We start from the raw sequence: 22478 nt of genomic DNA on the forward strand, positions 1-22478 counted from the left end.
TTTATTGGTCTTTTCTATATTTAAGTATTCTCCATCTAAGGTTTCAGTCATACATAATTTCTTATTACTTCATCTTTAATTAAGGTGCACTCACTTATTTGATTACCAAGCTCTCTAAGCTCTCTATATAGTCAATAGTTTAAACAAAGATGTATAATTAATATAAGAAAAACAAGGTGAAAATAAAATGAATACATATTTATATAATAATTCTTCTGGACTCTTCTAGTTTATGCTAAAAAAAATTAACCTGTAAAAGTATAGTTCTTTTTTACCACTCTTTTATATGCATGAGAAGAGAATCATTGATCCCAAAACTAAGAATTATAAGTTTGTTATGTTATTAGAACATTTTATTAAAACATATATTTAGTAAATTTAATAATTCAATATTAAAGTATTAATTGTTTCCTTTATTATTGTATTTGTTCGTAAAATTTTACCAGATAATAATTTCTAACACGTCATTTATACTTAGTACTTTAAATTTCCAGGCACCACAAAAATAAAAAAATCACTCGTTAACGTATAAAACACGAACACCTTTTGTAACCATTAGGATAAAACATAAACAACCTGCATTTTCGTATCTGGTTTATATATATATATATATTGGTCACATTGTTCTTTTATTCTAGCATAATAAATCACTATAACAAAGCATAGTTGTTATGGTGGATCAATTTGGCTCATAGCATAACTCAAAGGATATGTACCTTTTGAAACACAGCTTGCATTTTAAATATAATAAACGGTAGAAATTACCCGAGTTCAACTAACCCATTCGCAACGATGACAAAAATTGCCTTTGTAATATATTTAAAATTAAAATCAGTATAAATATTATTTTTTTAATTATTAAAATAAATAGCGTGATAAAAAAATATAAAAACATTTTGTTTTCCCTGCTGGATACGTATATAGTGTATGTGATTTATCACTATAAGCTATCATCCGATATAGGCTACAGCTGTAAAAGAAAGCGTTGAAAAGAATAATCCCTACCATTAAAGTTCCCAAACGAAGAAGGAAGAAATTTCCCCGTTGACGAAGTCAAATGGCTATATTTAAACATGTATTTTTTAATTATTTCACACTTTAACTATTCTTTTTTAAAGTTACCTAACTTTAAAATAAACGGTCGGGAACCCTTCGTCAGTAGATTAACCTGTTTCCTATTTTCCTTGTTTAAATATCTTTTTCATTTAAAATACAAAAACTGATTATATTCCATATTAAAATAAAAAATTGAAGCTTGAAAAGGACTATTTAGAAATCACTTTTGCTTTTTGTGGTGAACAAAGCACTTTTTAGAAAAAAGAAAGTAAGAGTGTAAGTATTAATTGAACAAATTCTTTCGTAGCATCCGGCTACAAAACTATTAAATTTATTAATTTTATCATAATTTATATTGACTATAATTTTTCTTAAATAGGATCACGAGACGATTTTGCCAACCTCCAACCCAAAAATACCAATGAAATAACTNTTTTTCCCCTCACCCGAACACCGCTCCTCCGCCTCCCCCACCTCCACATCCAGTCCCCGCCTCTCCAGATCTAAGTCCAAATCCTCCAAGGTTAGCATTGCCCTTTAACCTTTTCCATCTTCACAGGGAAAGTTGGAGTCTTTTTTCCGACCCATCTTTTAAATTTCCTGTTTTGCATGTTGTAGATTCGGATTAGTGTTGTTTTTTTCTACTTTCGTCGTTGTTCATTCATTGCATTTCTTTTATTTTTTCTGTTTCAATTTAGCATTCTGGGATTGCAGAGGAAATTACACCAAATGTTTATAGTATATTGACATAGATATCTGCTACTAATCACTGATATTATTTTTATAAATTTTTTGGCCTTTGTATTTGGCTAAATTAATCGAAGTATAAACAAACGATTTATTATTCATTGCTTTGGTGTTGTTTTTATCTCATTTTCCATGTGTAGTACCTCTAAGGACAAATGCATGTTCGAAAATTATTTGGATCCACACAATAAATTTAAGAGACCCTGTACACATAATAGGTTGTATCTTGTTTTCTTATTTTCTTATTTTTCTTATTTTTCTTATTTGTGTTAACTTTAATAGTATGACGTTAAAAAAGACGATGACAACCTATAAACCAATATGGTAAAAGGGTTGTGTTGAATTTGCTGCCTTTAAACTCTTTTCGTATTGTTTTCACTCATTCAACTTCTTTCTTTTTTAAGTGCCATGAATATGAAGAGTCAAACACCCCTTAATCGTTGATTGTGAAAATCTCAGCTGCTAATTAAAAAAAACACGCACTGGAGCAATGAATGACCAAATCTTCTTTGATTGCTTCTTATTTTGATGCCTTTTATATTTTTCGAAAAGTTCAATATTGGAGTTTCAATTTGCGTTCGCCCTTAGGAACGTCTAACGCTGACTTTTTAGATTAAAAAATGAGCTTTTTACAGTATTGTTGATTTTCACGGGAATCTTCGATTTTTGGTAATTAGGCAACAAAATAGTAACTGTCGTCTCTTGTTGTGAAGATGGGTAGCATTTTATTCATTTTTCTATGCACTAGTCGTAGTAGTGGATCTGGGTGGATCCAAACAGAACGGGTAGAGTTAGGCAAAATAATTTAATAGCGACTTTTCCAAATTTTGCATTTATTTATGAATACTTATATACTTTATCGAGACATTGCTCAGATTCGTGGATTTTAAAACCAGTAAATGATAATAATGCAAATTTTAATAATATGATTTTTAGAAAATTTAAATAGTTTAATAAAAATTACAAATACTTCTGTTAAACCCTGACGTGCTTTCTGTTTTTACCCTTCAAAATTGTTGGTCAAATCTCCTATATGCTTTTCAACTATACCCTTTTTCCAGTTTTTCCCCTCCAACCATGATTAATGATTAGGTATATTCATAATCACTTTGTTATGAGAAGTGTTATCAAATTGCATTGCTGACAATGTTTTTACTAGATTGTGAGATTTACGTGGTGAAGAAGTGTTCGGATGTTGCTAAGTCTCAACCATATTTTGTGTTGTTTTTTAGATGATATCAACATGTTTATTTTCCTTTCTCCATCTTGGTTTTAAGGAAGGTTTGTAGAGTCTTGTTTGATATCACCTTCGGTTACATTTTGTTCTGCATTATCTGCAGGGGACATGTGCAATTTGCCTGAATTCCGTGAAACCAGGGCAGGGACATGCCATATTTACTGCAGAATGTTCTCACTCATTTCATTTCCAATGCATCACATCCAATGTGAAACACGGGAACCGGATTTGCCCCGTTTGCAGAGCAAAATGGAAAGAGGTTCCTTTTCAGAGTCGTTCTTCAAAGGTCTCCCATGAGATCAACCGAGTAAATTCATCGCAAAATTATTCGTGGACAACTCTTACAGGGAGGTTTCCTTCCCCACAAGCTGATACAGGACCACAACATGCATATTCTAATGATGTTACTGAACCGGATATCTTTGATGATGATGATGAAGTCTTGGTTCAAGAAGCTTCAGTTACCGATGATTTCAACGAGGCTGATTACAATGCAATAGACCCAATGGAGATCAGAACATATCCTGAATTTTCAGCTGTTGCAAAGACGGATTCTCATGATCACTTTGCTGTATTAATTAATCTCAAAGCTCCTCCTCGTTCAGGGAGACCCGAAAACAATACTGAATCTTCATCACCATCATCATCATATTTATCATTACTAAATTCTCGTGCTCCAATTGACCTAGTCACGGTTCTTGATGTGAGTGGTAGCATGTCAGGCACAAAGATTGCACTACTAAAACGAGCTATGGGGTTTGTCATAGAGAATCTGAGTTCATCAGACAGGCTTTCTGTGATTGCCTTCTCTTCCACAGCCTGGCGCGTCTTTCCTCTTCGGAGGATGACCGATGCTGGAAAACTTGAGGCACTGCAGGCAGTTAATTCATTGGTTGCGGGTGGTGCGACAAGCATTGAAGAAGGCTTGATGAAAGGTGCCAAAGTGTTTGCTGACAGCAGGTGGAAGAACCCAGTTGGCAGTATCATACTGCTCTCCGACGGACAGGATTCGTCCATAAACAGTAGCAGGCTCAATCTTAGAGCCGATTACGGGTCTCTTGTCCCAGACTCCCTGCATCGGAGCAGTTTTATGGCCCAGCACATACCCGTGCATGCATTTGGCTTTGGTGTTGACCATGATGCTACAGCAATGCACACAATCTCTGAGATCTCTGGGGGTACTTTTTCCTTCATTGAAGATGAGGATGTGATTCAGGATGCATTTGCACAGTGTATTGGGGGACTATTGAGTGTGGTGGTTCAGGAATTACAGGTAGAAGTTCAGTGTGTTCACCCCCGTCTCCAATTTGGTGCAGTAAAAGCAGGAAGTTACCAATTTAGCCTGAGTGACAGTGCAAAAAAGGCAACTATCAAGGTAGGAGAACTGTATGCTGAAGAAGAAAGAGACTTTTTGGTGACAGTGAATGTTCCGGTGGAGAAGTCCAGTGATGAGATGCCTCTGGTGGTAGTTAGAGGTGTTTATAGGGATCCCATCACAAAAGCAATGAAGGGTATGGGAGTAAAAAATGAAGTAAAGATTGAGAGACCTGATGTAGCTAGAGATGTAGTTGAATCGATGGAAGTAGACAGGCAGAAAAACAGGCTTCGAGCTGCTAAGTCAATGGCTGAGGCTAGAGTTAGTGCAGAATGTGGGGATTTGACTGCTGCTGTTGAAGTTCTACAGAGATGTCAGGAGGTGATGTCTGGCACCATCTCTGCCAAAGCTGGTGATGAACTATGTATTGCTCTTTCTGCTGAACTAAAGGAAATGCAGGGAAGGATGGCAAACCAACGTGTGTATGAGTATTCTGGAAGGGCTTATGTTCTCTCAGGATTGAGTGCTCATTCAGGGCAAAGGGCAACTGCACGAGGAGACTCTACAGACAACAGCAGTTCTCTCAATGCATACCGAACCCCTTCCATGGTAGACATGGTTTCACGTTCTCAAAATTTGAGGCCTGAACCTGTAAATCTCCTCAAACCTGCTAGATCCTCTTCTAGCAGGCACCAGGGCAGAAAATAGTAATGCGTATTTCAATTTTCTACTCAGAAACCTTAATACCTGTGGAGATCTTTTAAGTTTCTTCTTTTACCTTTTTTCTTTCCCTTATGGTTTTGGTAAGGTGGCTGGAATTATGGAAAGTGGAATGGAATGAGTTCCTTTTATGCACAATTTTTTGCTTTTAGTTGAATTGTACATGTTTAGGAGAAGTGGGGGTATATATAGCAACGTAACAGTGGGGATAATTCGTGAGAATTTCTTCATGGAGTTACATATATGGTATACTTCTGATTGAATATACTTCTTATTCTTTTTTATGGTATTACTTCTCTAGCTTTTCCTTCTCTCGATGTATCAATGGTTTTACAGGCTTCAAAATTTGTTTATTACATGTCATTATGTAATATATAAATCCTTTTCACTCCTAGTTGACACCAAAAGATAAGTTCCTTCTTCCACCTTCATCGTATGACCATGAATTAATAATTGCATTTCAAGAAACAATTCACGGATAGAACTTAATATTACAATTTTCCTGATCTCTCAATTTTGGTAAGGATAATATGAATGTTTTGAAGGTTGAATGAATTATAAAACAGAAAGGGCAAAGTGAGCATTTTCTATTTAAAAAATGGGACGAATGAAAATGAATTTTTGATGTGTACTTAAAAAGGGGGTGAGAATAGTAGCCCAATATTTTTTTATTACCTTGATTGTACTGATGTGGACTTGTATTTTCACAAAGGAATGGAGAAGGGAGAGGAGAGGGGTGTTGCTCCCTCCACCACCCCAAGTGTTCCTTCATCTCTCAATTATTTTTTTTATTCCAAAAATATTTTACATTTTTTCACTATTTTTTTTTATTCCAAATATACCTTACACCTCCCCACTATATTTAACAATCTTTCTCTCTCTCCACATTAATAGATATATTTTTTTTCTTCAAATTACTTAATAAATGGTAAAATTTTGTTCCAAAATTCTAGAAAAATGTTTATATATGTGTTTTTTTTTACATTTAATATTTATAAAAGAAAAGTTATTTGTTAAAGATTTGAAATTTATTTAGTTCTTTCGTCATTATAAAGTTAGTATATAATAATAATATATTATTTACTATTAATATTATTATGTTTATTATTTTGTATTTGCATCTAACTTTTAAGTTTATAAAAGTATTTTTGGAATAAAAGAAAATAATAGGGAGGTGTAGAGTATTTTTAGAATAAAAGAAAATAATGAAGAAGTACAGAAACACTTGGAGTGGTGGAGAGAGTAACACCTTAATATTATAAAGTGTATAATCTAAAATATAATTTGTAATCCAAGTTTTATTTTAAATTTGTATTACAGATTATACAATTCAAATTATAAATTTATATTATAAACTATATAATTTAGAATGTAATTTACATTTTTTTTCTAAATTTGTATTATAAATTATATAATCTAAATTTAAATTACAGATTATGTAATTTAAAATATAAATTTACAGATTGTATAATCTAAAAATATAAATTTGCTAATTAAATTTATATTGCATGTATAAAATTAATATTTTGAATTCCAAATGTAATCTAAATATCTACATATTTTACAATCCAAAGCTATAATTAAAGTAAATAAAAAATCTTAAACTATCTTTTTCTCTATTAATTTCAACAAAGATATAATCGGAATTTTTGAAAATATGGAATAGAGAAGAAATTCTCCGCAATTAATCAGAAATGGGTCCCAAGCGACAGACAAGCAGATCGTTAGATCTATCAGCTTAATTTTAATTAAAATTTATTAGCCGTCATCTTTTTTCAGATTTTTTTACTGCTGATATAATCATGGTTGTTTTTAAATTAAAATTGGTTAAATATTTTTTAATACTAAATTTATCTTTTGTTAATGTCAAATAAGATTTTGTAATATTAATAAACATAATTGATTAATTTAATCCATTTTTGTCTTTACAATTGCCAAACAAAACTACAAAAGAGATTACTAACAAAAAAGGGGAAAATGTAATTTTTTTAATAATTATAATATTTTTCTTTAAATCAAATGCCTATACCTATATATTTTCTATTTTCTATTCTATATTTGTACTATCTTTCATTTTAATTAAATAACTTTACTTTGCATTTGTTTTTCGTTGTTTACTTTCTAAATTTTTGTCCTCACATCCGAACAAAGACTTGCTCTTTAATATCAACTCAACATTGGAGATAAGTTAAACTAAGGTTAAGTGTTAATTAAGGCTGAGTCGTAAAACGAAATAAATTTATTTATGTATTTACATGTTTCAACGATAAAATACATTAAAAATAGTTCTATCATATCATAATGTATATAATTTTATTAAAGTTCCTCCTCAAGAGCATTTGCAATGGAAATTTAGTTAGCTATATTACACCAGCTACCATTGTTTTTTATGTGTCGCATGTGATTTTTATATTACTTAAAATTGAAAATAATTACTTATATGTATTTGGTGATAATTTTCTATTCGAGCTGAAACATTTATGATTAAGCACATAGTTTAAATGAAAGGAATTCCTTTCATATATATGATTTTCCTATTCTCAGTTTTTCTCATGGAATAAACCAGTGAAGACAATTGACAAAGGCCTTAGATAATTAGTTACGTACACATTTTCACACATAATGTTACACCAATAAAAAGAAATGATGTAAACATAACGCAACGATGATGTCTGCTTGTTACCTTGTATGTTTTCGTGATTATTGACCTCGGAAATATGTTCAATAAGGAGCATATGGTTTCATTTTAGTTAAAATCAACATAATAGGAAGGCGTTAAAGGGTCCCTGTCGGTAAGCAAAAGGGTCGCTTTCCAAGAGGTGATACTTTTCCAAGACTCACTTTGTTTCCATTTTTTGTGTTGATCAAGTTCTAAAAGGATAACCCCATTGGAGCAGATCTCTATTTGGTGCCATTTTCTGTTCAGCCATTCTCTTTCTTAGTTCTCAATATCATTTATAATCTGTGTATACTGCATTGATAGCTGAGGAGTTAATAATTTATTTTTTCCATTCATGGAAGTGAAAGTGAACAAGAAGTTAGATGATGGAAACATTAAACATGCAGCTTGGAAAAAGACGAATTCCCTACCATTTTCTGTAAAAATTAACCTGTTTTTCTTTACTTCAGCCCATTATTGCAATGTCTGTTATCAAATGAAATTTTATTATGACCCCACTATTAACGGAGTGGACTAAGTTTTATCGAAGCCTTTGAGAGTGATGATGATAATCATAATTGCACTCCTACAGTGAAAGTAGCACTCGCTCATCACAGACTTTGGTAGATGCACCAGCCTTGCTTTGACTTTCTTACTTCAACATGATTTTTCTAAAACAACTTCAAACTTTTACCTTTTGTCACTACACTTTCAGAGGAAACTCCTGATACTCAACTAGAGTTTGCTGGTGGAGTTAACAAGGACGTGTTGCTATTTTGGTAATTGTCAAGTTCATTCTGTTTTCAAGAGTTAAATACCATTTTGGAGGCTAATTCTCAAACCATCCGCAAAGGGAGTTTCTTGCAGTTCACTGTCTATATTTATTGCATGACGTAACAGTCCATCGGTTGATTTTGCATGAGTCCTTCTTCAATTGAACGTGTTATGTTTAGACATATATCAGTTGTGGATTGATATTCAAATATGGATTCGCGTTATCCTGATCTTCAATCTATTGTAACTTTACTATGCTACTTAGTTAATCTAGTCCCAACTAGGGTCACTTCATCTTTGATTTTTCAGTACTTGGGTGGATAGGATAACCTCAACTGCGAGGCGTTTTGTCGGCTAAACGTTCATTTCTTCTTTCTTACTACTTTTTTACTTATTTCATACACGGCCCACAAATATTGAGATCAGATAGGAAGTTCACATCTTTTTATTCAATATGAAATGATAGTCATTCATTTTTTGCTGTAGCATATGGGTATATGAGACTCAAAGGCTTTTGCTACTGTTGCTTGTTTCTGAATTGCCTGCCTTTTTTTATCTGATTTGATCACAGATGATGATTGGAACCAGCAAGAGAATTTGAAGATTAAGTTTATCTCCTTTAACAGGTTCACCCATTGATGCTATTTCATACACACACAATGGAAAAGTAAGTTCCAGTACAAATATTCAAGATCATGATAAGTTCTTGATGGTGAAGGACTGGTATATGCTTTTGAAGTTACTTAGATACACTTTTTGTATTGTTTGAGGGTGCGGGTCGGTGTCAAATTTTGAACCCTTAACATATACAAATGTTATGGATTGGTGGTATTTAGTCCTAAGATTGAAACTAACATAGCTCTTGTGTATTCATACCTTGAAATTAGAAACATTAATGGGGTAAATCTCTCTCTCTCTCAATCTATATATCTATCTATCCATGTCAACATGTAGCATCATGGTGCTTCAGCTTCTCATGAATTTATCTTGGTTCATACTGCACTCTTAGCATGAGGGAAATTCTACCTCAAGATTTGTGTAAAAGGTTCCTCTCCTTTTTTTGTATAGGTTGGAATTGATGAAGCCTCAATTAAATGTTGCTGTGGCTCTAGTTATTAGCTTGCTCTGTATTCAGCATTCATTTTGTGGTCAGTATCACCTTTTATGATACATTTAGTATTTGACCTTCCAGCTGTCACCATTAGTATTCCATGTGTACTTATAATTAGGTGCTTGCCTGCTTAAATAAGATTTAAGCTTTTCAATTTTCCTCTCAGTCATAGATTGAATCCAAGTGAACCGTTATACATTCTGTTTTTCTCTTTTTCACCCTTTGTTTTTTACCTACAGATGAACTTTCTGATACTGGACCAAACAAGTGGAAATGTAGATGCTCTTTATTACAAGGGAACCATACATACTCTCGTGCTAATTGTTCCAAATCATGTGATTGTCATTCAGGTATAACGATTATTTTTCATTGGCACAACGAACACAAGCTTTTTGAACCCCTCTCCCCTTCTATGGTCTTCTATCTTCTTCAGTTGAGTATTTAGCTTGAGATATTAGGTAGTGAAATGTATTTTTGCAGAAGATTCCTGCTAACTAGGATTCACTTAAATTCATAAAGGTTTCCTTTACTAATAAATTTCAGCTTGTATTTATGGAAGACAGAATTCAAGGAAATTGCCAAAGACAAATTGAGTAAAACGTGCAAGTAGGTAAAGGCCAAGCCTCATTCTCCCAATGTAATGTTGTAAAATATAAAGCTTAAAACATGGGTACTCTAACATGGAAAGAACTCTACTCAACCATTGTTGATGATATGCTTAAGGAATGGTCTACGTCTTCACCACTTGAGTGAAATAGGGAGTTGGTAGTTATTAGTTTATATGCTTATGTTATGACAAGAGTGCAGTATAGACTCACTATTTTAGGAGAAAGAGGGAGACTTTGTGGTCACATTCTGAATATTGTTTGGTAACTGCTTTACCTTCCATGTAGATGCTGAACAGAGTGCATCCATATGGACATGCTTATGTGATTCGAATGGGTTTCCTGAAGTGTCAGCAGATGGCCATAACCTTAACTGTTTTGATGCCTGCAATTGCACATGGGGTATTTTATTTTCTCCCTCTTTGTCTTCCATCTCTTTTGTTTACTGATTTTTGGTTTCTATAACTGAGTTTGATGGACTATGCTAAATCGGTTATTCTTATGCAAAGAACAAAAATGCATACCTCCATATGCAAAAATTAGAATTGGTTTATATTGTGGACTACTGTGGAAACTTCCAAAACCACAAGATTTTGAGATTGCTTTAAAGCCCTTTTCAACTATCAATTATGAAGATTTAAAACAGGGTTTCCATAGCGCACGAATTCTTACTTTGAAGAATGATTTTCTCTTCAGTGTTTCTTTGTTCTTATTGATGATGGTCTAACCTGTACATTGCACAAACTCAATGGCTTTTTCTCAGATCATTTGAGTGTTCTGCAGGATCTCTCAGGATGCCACTTGGTTCAAAGAAGCAAATTTCGAGCAAGATTGTAGTAGTTATTCTATCAGTATGTGCTACATGCACAACTATTGCATTTCTTGCCTCGGTTGTATGTCAGGTCTGCCGAAGGGAGAGATGTTCTATTCAATCACCAATGATCTCATCAGATAAAGAAACAAGTTACAGTAGCACCACCAACTTATTCAGTCATAAGACTTCTTCGCCTGTTAGTCATATTACAGGTAACCCAGTTTTGTGTTCACTGTTGTTGGAGTCTATATATCAGTTTAAATGTTATTTGTTTTACACTGTCCAATATTTTTTGCCATTATATTTTCGTTCGTAATTGTCCTCTTCTTTTTTAGGATGCTTTCAGAAGTCCTCTTTGTTGTTTGGTAGCCAAAGACAAACCTTTTATGGAAATATTATTCAATTTTCATTTGCTGAACTGGAAAATGCCACCGAAAACTTTTCAACTTCCAATCTAACTGGACTAGGTGGAAGCAGTTATGTATACCGTGGTCGGCTGAAAGATGGCAGTAATGTGGCAGTCAAGAGACTGAAAGATCAAAGAGGGCCTGAGGCAGACTCTGAATTTTTTACAGAGGTTGTGCCTAATTTTGCTTCTGTTTTCTATGATTGGTCTTTGTCACGTTAAATTACAGTGTCCCATAAAAAAAGGATGAGCCTAAAACAAGTTTTTTGGTTTGTTTAGATTGAACTATTGTCTAGACTTCATCATTGTCATCTGGTGCCATTAGTGGGATACTGCTCAGAACTAAAAGGAAAAAATGTTCAAAGGTTGCTAGTGTTTGAATACATGACTAATGGAAATTTGAGGGACCGCTTAGACGGAGTTTTTGGAAAGAAAATGGACTGGTCAACTCGAGTTAGAATTGCATTAGGAGCTGCAAGGGGCTTGGAGTATCTTCATGAAGCAGCTGCTCCTAGAATTCTGCACAGAGATGTCAAATCAACAAACATTCTTCTGGACAAAAATTGGCAAGCAAAAGTATGAGTCTTGGTTGTTCTCTATGGTACTTCTAACCTCTATCTAGCAAATGGGTAATTACTTGAGAAAAGACAATGGAATTTAAAAAGGGTAATAAGATACCGAAAGCAGATTCTAATTTTACTGGTTTTTCACATCTTTTGCCTGTCAAGTTTATTTTTCAAATCCATAGAACTACTTTTTCTGAAAAATTAGAGTAACTGAAGTGTAGGTGGAAGCTGCAACTTAAATGATCGCACCTTTTACAGTCCATTCAAATAATGAATTTGCAGATAACTGATCTCGGTATGGCTAAAAGCTTGAGAGCTGATGACCACCCCAGTCGTTCAGATTCTCCAGCAAGAATGCAGGGAACATTTGGTTATTTTGCACCTGAGTATGCAATTGTTGGGAGAGCCTCTCTTGAGTCTGATGTCTTCAGTTTTGGAGTGGTTCTTCTTGAGCTTATCAGTGGTCGGCAACCCATCCACAAATCTGCAGGCAAAGAACAAAGTCTTGTTATATGGGTATTGTAAATTAATGATTCCTTATTACAGTAACTTAAACTTGCTTTATTTGGAGGATTTTTCATGAGAAGGATGATCTTTGTAAAATGTCTCAGATATACTAACATGTAGTTTCATTTTCCATTTACAATCACCAACTTGGACGATTAAGTTTATTGATAATCACCATCTTCAGTTTGAACTTCTTGTATAGCGTGCTTAATCAATTCTATTTTAGGCAAGTCCTCGCTTAAAGGATAGCAGGCGAGTAATAACCGAGTTGGCTGATCCACAGTTGAAAGGAAACTTCCCAGAAGAAGAGCTGCATATAATGGCATACTTAGCTAAGGAGTGCTTGCTGTTGGATCCTGACACTCGGCCAACTATGACTGAAGTTGTTCAAATTCTTTCCAGTATCTCCCCGGACAGATCTAGAAGGAGAAGAAACATTCCAGTGAGATTTTTTCAGGTGCTATACAGTCCTCCGTTCTTAACTTAAGTGTTCTAGTTTGGACATGTTTCTTAATTTTCAGAACTTCTGTGTGATGTATATTTTATATTTTGCTTGTCTGATAGTTACACTTAAATCAAACATTGTAATAAGAATAAACAATATCCTGAGTTTTCTTTTGCTGGACATGTAAAGGAACCGGAGGACTTGGAGAATCAAAGGCAAGCTCCACCAAGTATATTTCCAACTTGTAATTTATTGCCGTTAGGTGTTGACCACAATCTTAATGTTGGCAATGAAGATAAAGATGCACATACAGTTTCAAGTGGGGATATGGAGAGTTTGATCCTCTTTAGTCCAAAGGGTGAGAACTGGCATGCATCAGAGGAGGAAATGGTAGATTTAACTGAGCCTCGTTTCGAATCATTTTTCATGACAAACCCCAATTTCTCTTGATGAAAGCATAGAGCAGAAGAAGTCTAATGCATTAATGTTGTGTACTATGTTACAACTCTTATACTACACTATACTGTGTATGGTTCAGTGGGATATCTAGGAGGATGCACTTTTCTTCAGAGTATGCTCATCTAATTTATGTATTTTTCACTTTCCTTTAAAGGGTCTTGTGCATAGTTTTATACATGACATAAAAGAATTTGATGGAGTGTTGTACAGAAAAGGGATATGTAATTCTGGTTGTACTTTATTTGAAGAAGAATTCGAATGTGATAGTTTTGTACAGTCATATAATTGTAATTGGCAATAAACATATTGACACCGACCTTTGAACTAATTGAATTGAACTTATTATGGCTCAGTTGACAACAAGCTTGGATCCCTAAGGGGACAGTGATTTTCAAGTGTGATAAAACTCTTGGGACCAAAAATTAGTTCATAGTTGGTTCAAATGAATGGAATTTTTACAGATGATTTAAGATCCCACCAAGAACCAAAAGACCTACAGTGGCTGAATTTCTTTTATATAAATGTAGTTGCCCTGTTGATTGACACATCATAAATTACATCAAATTTAGGTTTGTTAGGATGTCATATTTCAATAAGTCAATTCTTGGTAGAATTCAGAGATTTCTTCTTTGAGGGTTACATTCTTATGAGTTTTTTTATTATCATTTATTGTTTTGTAAAATTAAAATAATCTGTTTAGTAATAACGAGAAGATATATTGTACCTACGTATTAAATGTGAGCACCTTAGGTCTACAAAAGGAATTCTTAGGTTATATTTGTATTATATGAGTTACATTCACCTCCCATTTTTTCTAATGAGAACTTTTATATGCAAAGATGAAAGCTTACTTAAGAGGTGAAATAACCCAGGACACTGCGTACATTACTGCATTCTATGTCCTGAGTCAAATAAATCGGAATGGTCGCTTGTGAGCAACTTTTATAAATTAGGACTGGCTTGACAAAGGTAATGTGTTAGCTGAGGTAACATATGTGATTTTGAATGGTAGATGAGAGTGTGACTTGAGGAATGTATGGTTTGGATCTTGGATTAGTACATAAGTAACCCACATCCTTATTCATTGAACCGTAGAAGTAACCTTTGTATGCATAGTTTATGTGATGGATCCACCACCTCCTCTTCCAACCACACCGTTGCTAAGACCAGCTCCCAATGGAGGAGGATTCTTAGATACATGGTAAGGGACTTGAATTTCTCTTTGCTTAAGTTCTGCAACTGCATATTAATCATTAAACTAAACTATATGAATGTAACATGTGAAAGTGAAATTGACAGTGTAATGGTTTTACATGATTTCCAGCTTATGGTTTCTGTGCTGCTGCGGTCTATTTAGGTGCTGTTTTCCTCCCCTCTTCGAGTCAGGCCCTCCTCCACTCTAGACTCCAAAAAATGTACTTTAGGATTTTCATTGTTACTGGCTATGTATTTAACTTTTTCAAGAGACAATGTTGCTACTTGCTTTGTAAGAAGGCATAAACTAAATTTGTTTCAGGCAAAGTCTATTTACTGTAATATATCCAACAATAAGAGTCAACGATGATCATGAAACTCTGAGCATGTATAAGTGCATGAACTATACATAACTTTACAAAATCGCTTTATATTTAAAAAAGTGCATGGTTGAGTGAGGGAAAGGCTCCTCCAAACATGTAATTAATGAGAGTATACCAAGAACAAGATTATGGCAGTTGGTGCAGAGAGTGTTGTTTATAATATATGAAGATAGAAATGGAAACACGTGGGGTCACGACACTCGTGCATAAAAAATCTTGCAAATCCTTGGGATGAGTCTTCCAGCATGGTTCCAGTCTGTACTTGAGCTTAACTAACAATTTGATACACCTACCCTTTGGAAGGTACAACCAATTGCAATTCTATTTAATGTTCTGACCAGAAGGGTAGCTTTTAAAAAGCACAATACTAAACTCAGTTTCATTATTACATGATAAAGTGGGGTGATTTATCTACACTGTGGAGGCTCAAATGCAACAAAAAGAGGCTGAAGGGACTAAAAAACGTTGAAAAAGCATCAAACTTGATCTTAAGGCGTGATGAAAAGGCTCCAAGACATTGGAAAGAAGTTGAAATGAGAGCATTTGAAGAAAGTGTTTTGAAATAGATCAAGGGGCATGAAAAGAAAGAGGACATTTTGAAAGAGAACTTGTGTAGTGTGCAAACGATTGAATGTGGAGAAATTGAAGAGATAAAATGATTCAGAAAAAAGCCAATTATTATTATGCACGATTTAATTATAAAAACATCATTAAACTCTAAATGAAAATTAAACAATATTTATGATAATAGAACTATCTTTGTGATTGAGTTTGTGTGTTTAGTAAGTATAGAAATATTCTATATATTTTGCTTCAAATTGCACCTAAGTTTTTTTTTCACAGAAATGATAAAACATCACATATTATCACATTCAGACTTACTTTCTGCAAGGATTGAATTTAGATATATCATCTTTTCTCTCTTCTGAATATATTTTTGTTAAATGGAATTGAACTTATTTCCAGTTCATTTTGAACACATATAACATCGTTTAACCGCACTTATATTTTCCAATGAACAGAAAAGTGAAAAGTGGGAGAGTAGTGATTCAGATACATTTATGGCAATGTTGGGAACCTGAGCTGGGTCTGGGAGTGCGTGAGACTTACAAGGATTCAACACGTGTCCAGATTCCATAGCAGCGTATCTAACGCAGTCAACTCTTCCTCGGATCATTCGCACGTTAAAATATGTTAGCAATTCACCTTTCCCTATCCAACCAAAGAGTCTCGTACCACTGTTGGGTCTATCAAGAAGGAGGAGATGACTTATACCACTCTTGAGTTTATCAAGAAGGAGATCACTTATACCACTGGGTCTAGCAAGGAGCAGGTCAATAGGGAGATACAAACACAATGAGATATGAGCTCAACCATATAAGGGATCGACACCACTCTTTACCCAAAACATTGAACTCACACTTGATTCCCAACAGTTTTATCCCACTTGGATTAGATTGGATTGAACAATATATAATCATTGAATAAACATGTAGATGATGAAGATCACATAAATCCAAAGCAACAAATGGAATAAAATTCATTCATTGACGATGAAAAGCGCGTCAGTGTTATAATAAAGCATAGTTCTTCCATGAGTATGGATCCTTCCTAATTGCCACCATATCAAACATCAAAGTAAACTAAAACAAAAAAACAAAAAACTTGCACTCCTTCTTTGGGTTTTACTTGTCTAAATGTCAACTTCCAACAGCATAAGGTGTACTTCTCTCTCAACAAAGTCTGACATAATTGATATATAATCATCTGTCAATTGTATTTTCGGTAATGCATGTGAAAAATACTTAATGAATGAAGTAAAACCCAGTAAGCCATTTCTACTGTTCAAATGAATTAATCTTTCCGCACACACAAAGCTATTTCCTCTCTGATTTCTTTTATAGTTTAATATTTTTCTTCAGGATTGTATATGCATTTGTTTATAAATAAATCTCTGTTTGACATGTTCCCCCACTTTTAAGGGGAGGGTGACAGCTACAAGCAAATGAATATACTACTCTTCTCACTCTGCATTGCTCGAATGATCCATTTGTTTTTGAATACTCAAAGTGGTTTCTAGTTGGTAGGGGGCAAATCAATAAGCAAGGTGGAAGAGCTGCAGATGTGAGAAGCTGGTTTACAAGTGCCATGGGTTTGCTTGTAGCAGAGGGAAATGCTCGGGAATCTGCCTCACTTTTTGTTGGCATCTCCTTTTTATGCTTTTGACGATTTGCACTTTCTTGATGCAATCATTGTTGGTGCTTTTGGATAATCAACAAACATTTGATAGAAAGAAAAAACATCAAGTTTCAGTTTTTAAATTGCTCCCAGATTCATATTTTTTATTGAAGAGGGCTTCATACTTCTGGAATATCGAAATGGCTTTTGGTAATTCTAGATCTGCAAGGTTCGTTTTCTTCGTTGTATTTTTGGAGTTTCAATCTATTTAGTACTACTGCTATTACTACTTCTGAGCTTAGGCTATAAACAGATTACTAAACTTCAACTCTACCCTTCAACAATAAAAACGTGCTTTGAGATTGAGCTGTTTGTTAAATGGATTTTCATTTATATTAAAGTTTCATTGCATATTTTAGGTCTGAAGATGATCCGGAGCTAGCTAAATTTCCTGCAAGTATCGGTGACAACGGTTTCAAGATCAAATACCACATTGATGGGACACAAATACCTGAGCCTAGTTCCAAAATGGCTAAGAAAAAGGTGACGGGGAAGTTCTTGAAAGCTAGAATGTTGTCAAGAGTGTTCTCGGAAGACTATGACAGAGTCAAACGAAGAGTATTAGATCCCAGGGGACAAATCATACACCGATGGAACAAGATTTTCTTGGTAGCATGTTTAGTGTCTTTGTTTGTGGACCCTTTGTTCTTTTATCTGCCAGTGGTTCGAGATGAAGTGTGCATTGATATTGGAATAACTCCTGAGGTTATCCTCACTCTGGTAAGATCAGTGGGGGACGTCTTCTACGTGATTCAGATTTTGTTGAAGTTTCGTACGGCTTTTGTTGCTCCCTCTTCAAGGGTTTTTGGGAGAGGAGAACTTGTTGTAGGATATTCTAAGATTGCAGTTAGGTACCTTAAAAAGAGTTTCTGGTTAGACTTTGTTGCTGCCCTGCCCCTTCCTCAGGTACTATGCTGAAAAGTTTCTTTCTCGTTACAAAAAATTGTTGGAATACATATTCTGGACAAAATTTTGTGCTGTGACATGTTAAATATGCCTTTTTGCTACATTGATTCCAGGTGTTAATTTGGATTATTATCCCAACTCTTAAGGGTTCAACCATGGGCAACACAAAAAATGTCCTTCGCTTCATTATCGTTTTCCAATATTTTCCGAGGCTAGTTTTGATTTTCCCACTCTCATCACAAATTGTAAAAGCTACAGGGGTGGTGACAGAAACAGCATGGGCAGGAGCTGCTTACAACCTAATGCTTTATATGTTGGCTAGCCATGTAAGTAGCTGAAATTAAAACTACTTTTCTTGATTGCTCATGCAGTTGAAGCTATTCCTTATGCTATCGTGTTCATTACAGAAAATTAAGTCTCGCGTTAAGAGAAAATAGTTAATACGAATCAAACAAAACCAAACTACAGTGGTTTATATTTCATCACATGTCAACATTATGCAACCTCTTTTTATTATCTTGGTTTTTGAATGGAAAATATTCCAAAAAGATTTTAGGGGCTTGCTGGTATCTTCTATCAATCGAGCGACAAGAAGCGTGTTGGAGAAGTGTATGCGATTTGGAGAAGTCATTTTGTGAATATGGATTCTTTGACTGCCACAGGGTTAAAGATGCCCATAGGGTGTCCTGGTTTATAGCAAGTAATATCACAAATTTATGCTCACCAAATGCAAAAGATGAATTCTATCAGTTTGGTATATACGCTGATGCCGTGACTTCTGAAGTTACATCCTCATCATTCTTCAACAAGTACTTCTTCTGCCTGTGGTGGGGTCTAAGGAATTTGAGGTAATTGTTATGCAGTCGTTCTACCTTATCATCTTTTACACCTTAGTCAAGCTTCTATGACAATTATGTCACCCCCTTCTCTCTTCAAAACAATTTAATTTTAATCCTAATTCAATCAGCACGATTCATTCAAAATATCCCAAAAGTGCAACTCCTCTATTTCATTTCTTTTCATCTTGTTGAGGAAAGGATAATGTGATCCACATTCTCTGATCCTCTTCCCTAGCAAATGGAATAAATTCTGCATGACTTACTAAAGCTCTTTTACCCTCGTGGACCCTAATGCTTTTCTGATTGGAGGATGCAGTTCTCTGGGACAAGGCCTTCTTACCAGCACATATGTTGGAGAGATAATGGTCGCCATTGTTATTGCAACTCTTGGATTGGTTCTCTTTGCGTTACTAATCGGTAACATGCAGGTAATTAAACAGTGCAAGACGCTTGCTTTACCTGTGTTTTCCCCATATGAAAATTTAATACACAACAGAACTTGAATTTTGCAGACATATCTCCAATCAACTACTGTTCGCTTAGAAGAGTGGAGGGTGAAAAGAACTGATACAGAACAATGGATGCATCACAGACAACTACCTCCAGAACTAAGAGAATCTGTGCGTAAATACGACCAATACAAATGGCTGGCCACACGAGGAGTAGATGAAGAATCTCTTCTCAAAGGACTCCCAGTGGATCTTCAGAGAGACATCAAACGCCACCTTTGTCTCGATCTAGTTCGAGGAGTAAGTCCCAGCTTTACAACATAATCTTGCAGTAACACATTTAACTAATAGAAAAGCACCCACTTGTAAAAATTAATTCTTTTTATCATAACTAAAGGTACAGTGAAAAGGTAACATATTTTTTTTATCTTGGTTATGAAAAGGTGCCATTATTTGATCAAATGGATGAGAGAATGTTGGATGCAATCTGTGAAAGGCTGAAGCCTGCACTGTGCACAGAGGGAACTTTCCTTGTGCGAGAGGGTGATCCTGTCAATGAGATGCTCTTCATAATCAGGGGCCATCTTGATTCCTACACCACCAACGGGGGAAGGGCCGGGTTCTTCAACTCGTGCCGCATTGGGCCGGGCGATTTCTGCGGCGAGGAGCTTCTAACTTGGGCCTTGGACCCACGGCCCAGTGTGATCCTCCCTTCGTCCACTCGAACAGTGAAAGCCATATCGGAAGTGGAGGCCTTTGCACTGATAGCGGAAGACCTGAAATTCGTGGCGTCACAGTTCAGAAGACTGCACAGCAAACAACTGAGACACAAATTCAGGTTTTACTCACACCAGTGGAGAACCTGGGCCGCGTGTTTCGTTCAAGCCGCGTGGAGAAGGCATAAGAAGAGGAAGGAACTTGCTGAACTAAGGGCCAGAGCCATTAACAATGCAGAGCCTGAGACACCAACGTATGCCAAAAGGGTCGCTAGGAGTACTAGGAAAGCTGTTCATGTCTCTTCTCCCACAAATTCTGGAGTTGTGTCCTCTTTGCCGAAGCCAGCAGAACCAGATTTCTCAGTGGATGAACGATATTAACTATTCAATGTAATATAAAAAAAATAAAACTTAAAATTGTAATATAAACTTTTTGTTCTAGTAACAATAATATTGGCCGTACTAATTACTACTTAAAAATAGTGTTGGCCTAATTACTCAACTATTTTGACAATAGTGTTTTTTTTAATATCTTCCTCTTTTTTTTTCTTTATTTTATTCAATCACGGAATTGAAATTTAAAATACGCATAATTATGGATAATAATATTTTGATAACATTTTTTTATAACATTTTAACATCATCTACGTGTCATTCTTTGATTGGTTCATGTTGGTGTTTATAATTATTACTATTATTGATTATGGAGTAATTTATGACTAATTTTAAAATGTTGTCAAATTATCATTATCCCATAATTATAGATTAAAGATGAAGTATAGGTTGAGAATCCAAAGGTGAGTCTAAATTTCACGTTAAATAGAATTGAGAAAGTAGAGTATTATTTAAAGATGAAAGACTCATCAACTTAAAGTTTTGGATATAGATGAGTGTCAATCTCTTATTGATTGGGCTCAGATCTGATTTGGTATTTATATCCTTAGAAAGAGCTATTCCTAGTTGTGAGAGGAGAAATTGTTCGGAATCCAAGTGTAGAAAGTGTGTTTGATTGAGATGAAAAAAAATAAAGAGATACAAGCTAAACAAAATAATTAGTTTAATTATGTTTCTAATCTCTAAAATTTAAGATAATTTTGAGTTTCCTTTCAAATTAAAAAAAATAGTTATTTAAAATTAAAAAATATATAGTATTAGTCTTTAAACACTAAATAAAGGAACTAAAAACAGATTAACAGTTACTCTAAACTCTGAAAAAACACCTAAGTTAACTCCTCAAAATTAGTATTTAAAAATTAAATATAATTTTTTTTTAATTTTGATTTTGAAAACCAAAACTATAATTCCCTAAATTTCAGGAAACTAAAAATATTATTAACCTAAACAGTTTTAGTATCAACATATGAGTTTCTTTGACTTTATACAAAATCAAATTACGTAGTTTATTGGGTGACGATTAAACTAAATTCACTGAAAACTAATTTCAAAAAACATCTTGATATTTTAATAAATTTGTAAACTAAATTGACAATTGTCTTCTTTCCGTTTATGATTTATATGATGATGATATTTGTGCTTTTCCCAGGAAAAGGGATGGTTGATATAAAAGTAGCAATAAGTATTAAAAAATTATTGGGCTATTTTGTTGTGTTGTGAGACTTATGTAGCTTTCGTACCAACGAATGGATTCACAGTGTATTCCACCAAGAACACCTGACTCTGCATGAACATACACAGTTTCGTGGTAATTCATGAATATGAATGCATCCACCAAACACTTATCATCATATGCATCCCACGAAGGTAATAGTGCCACTTCAAATTCATTTCAGAATTTTTATATTATAAGATAATTAAGAGAAAACGCGTTGAAAGATGGTATGTCCTATTACACTGCCATATATGCCAAACTCAGAATATCTGTGACCTTTTTTTGGGTAATTAGAATTTATCTCTTACAGTATTTCAAAATATTATATTCTATATTCCTCATTATATATTTTTCCATCTTCATCCAATAAAGCCACTGATGTTGTAAAGACAAATTCTTTGAATGTGAGTTTTATCGTTGACCATAGGCATTGGCTTAAGCTTAACCGACGGGACAGGGAAGAAAATAGAAAGAAAAAAACGAAAAAGAAAAAAAACAAGAGTTGTTAAAACCTAAACTCTATTAGTTCATGATACGATAAATCCATCCTTAAAGGTCGCTAATGATTCCAGGTGTCCTTCCATTCGTAACCAGAGAAAGGAAGAATAAGACTATAAACTGTGACTTAGTTTGAATTGTACACTTTAATAGTTTAATCATTTTGTCTGCTTGCATTTTCTGTATGCACTCACCGAGTTCTTATTAAACAGAGTAAAAATCAAT

The 22478-nt window shown here is 34.4% G+C and overlaps 3 protein-coding genes and 1 long non-coding RNA gene across 12 annotated transcripts; all 4 read left to right on the plus strand.

Annotated features, from left to right (window-relative positions):
• Positions 1-1492: 1492 nt before the first annotated feature.
• LOC148196793 (E3 ubiquitin-protein ligase WAV3-like) lies at positions 1493-5386 on the plus strand (the record flags this gene model as incomplete). Its single annotated transcript, XM_088093516.1, has 2 exons — positions 1493-1579; positions 3144-5386. Coding segments are annotated over 2 exons (2007 nt in total), but the record flags the coding sequence as incomplete, so codon positions are not given.
• A 3038-nt stretch (positions 5387-8424) lies between these two features.
• Positions 8425-13737, plus strand: LOC148196794 (receptor-like serine/threonine-protein kinase NCRK). Of its 9 annotated transcripts, none has more exons than XM_088093439.1 (11): positions 8425-8513; positions 9080-9175; positions 9577-9656; positions 9859-9969; positions 10513-10626; positions 11008-11250; positions 11374-11615; positions 11724-12020; positions 12293-12526; positions 12744-12974; positions 13152-13737. In XM_088093439.1, the coding sequence occupies exons 2-11, from the start codon at positions 9147-9149 to the stop codon at positions 13410-13412; spliced, it is 1842 nt and encodes a 613-aa protein (XP_087949565.1). In that variant the 5' UTR covers positions 8425-8513; positions 9080-9146; the 3' UTR covers positions 13413-13737. The 9 variants fall into 9 exon arrangements, with proteins under 9 accessions (XP_087949565.1, XP_087949566.1, XP_087949568.1 ...); XM_088093440.1 differs by having other exon boundaries at positions 8498-8513; positions 9080-9231; XM_088093437.1 differs by lacking the exon at positions 8425-8513 and adding an exon at positions 8542-8868.
• Positions 13738-14344: 607 nt separating this feature from the next.
• LOC148196795 (uncharacterized) lies at positions 14345-15002 on the plus strand. The gene is made up of 2 exons (XR_015780036.1): positions 14345-14622; positions 14746-15002. It is a non-coding gene; the product is annotated as an uncharacterized LOC148196795 (long non-coding RNA).
• Positions 15003-16992: 1990 nt separating this feature from the next.
• Positions 16993-20650, plus strand: LOC124821699 (protein CNGC15c-like). The gene is made up of 7 exons (XM_047293625.2): positions 16993-17405; positions 17596-18142; positions 18256-18468; positions 18692-18990; positions 19298-19409; positions 19494-19730; positions 19874-20650. Exons 1-7 carry the CDS (start codon positions 17215-17217, stop codon positions 20525-20527), a joined length of 2253 nt encoding a protein of 750 aa, XP_047149581.1. The 5' UTR covers positions 16993-17214; the 3' UTR covers positions 20528-20650.
• Positions 20651-22478: the final 1828 nt, after the last annotated feature.

Source organism: Vigna umbellata, chromosome 6 (genome assembly GCF_029865625.1).
Source record: "Vigna umbellata cultivar VRB3 chromosome 6, Vumbellata_1.0, whole genome shotgun sequence".
Taxonomy (NCBI): domain Eukaryota; kingdom Viridiplantae; phylum Streptophyta; class Magnoliopsida; order Fabales; family Fabaceae; genus Vigna; species Vigna umbellata.

What these genes read in the sequence shown, in the direction of transcription:
- LOC148196794 (XM_088093439.1), top strand. Translation starts at nt 9,147, where the DNA reads ATGCTATTTCATACACACACAATGGAAAA. An exon ending in ACAAAAATTGGCAAGCAAAA is followed by an intron (nt 12,021 to 12,292) that starts GTATGAGTCTTG and finishes ATGAATTTGCAG; the next exon opens with ATAACTGATCTCGGTATGGC. An exon ending in TTCCAGTGAGATTTTTTCAG is followed by an intron (nt 12,975 to 13,151) that starts GTGCTATACAGT and finishes GGACATGTAAAG; the next exon opens with GAACCGGAGGACTTGGAGAA.
- LOC124821699 (XM_047293625.2), top strand. Translation starts at nt 17,215, where the DNA reads ATGCTTTTGACGATTTGCACTTTCTTGATGCAATCATTGTTGGTGCTT. An exon ending in GGTAATTCTAGATCTGCAAG is followed by an intron (nt 17,406 to 17,595) that starts GTTCGTTTTCTT and finishes TGCATATTTTAG; the next exon opens with GTCTGAAGATGATCCGGAGC. An exon ending in TACTAATCGGTAACATGCAG is followed by an intron (nt 19,410 to 19,493) that starts GTAATTAAACAG and finishes TGAATTTTGCAG; the next exon opens with ACATATCTCCAATCAACTAC.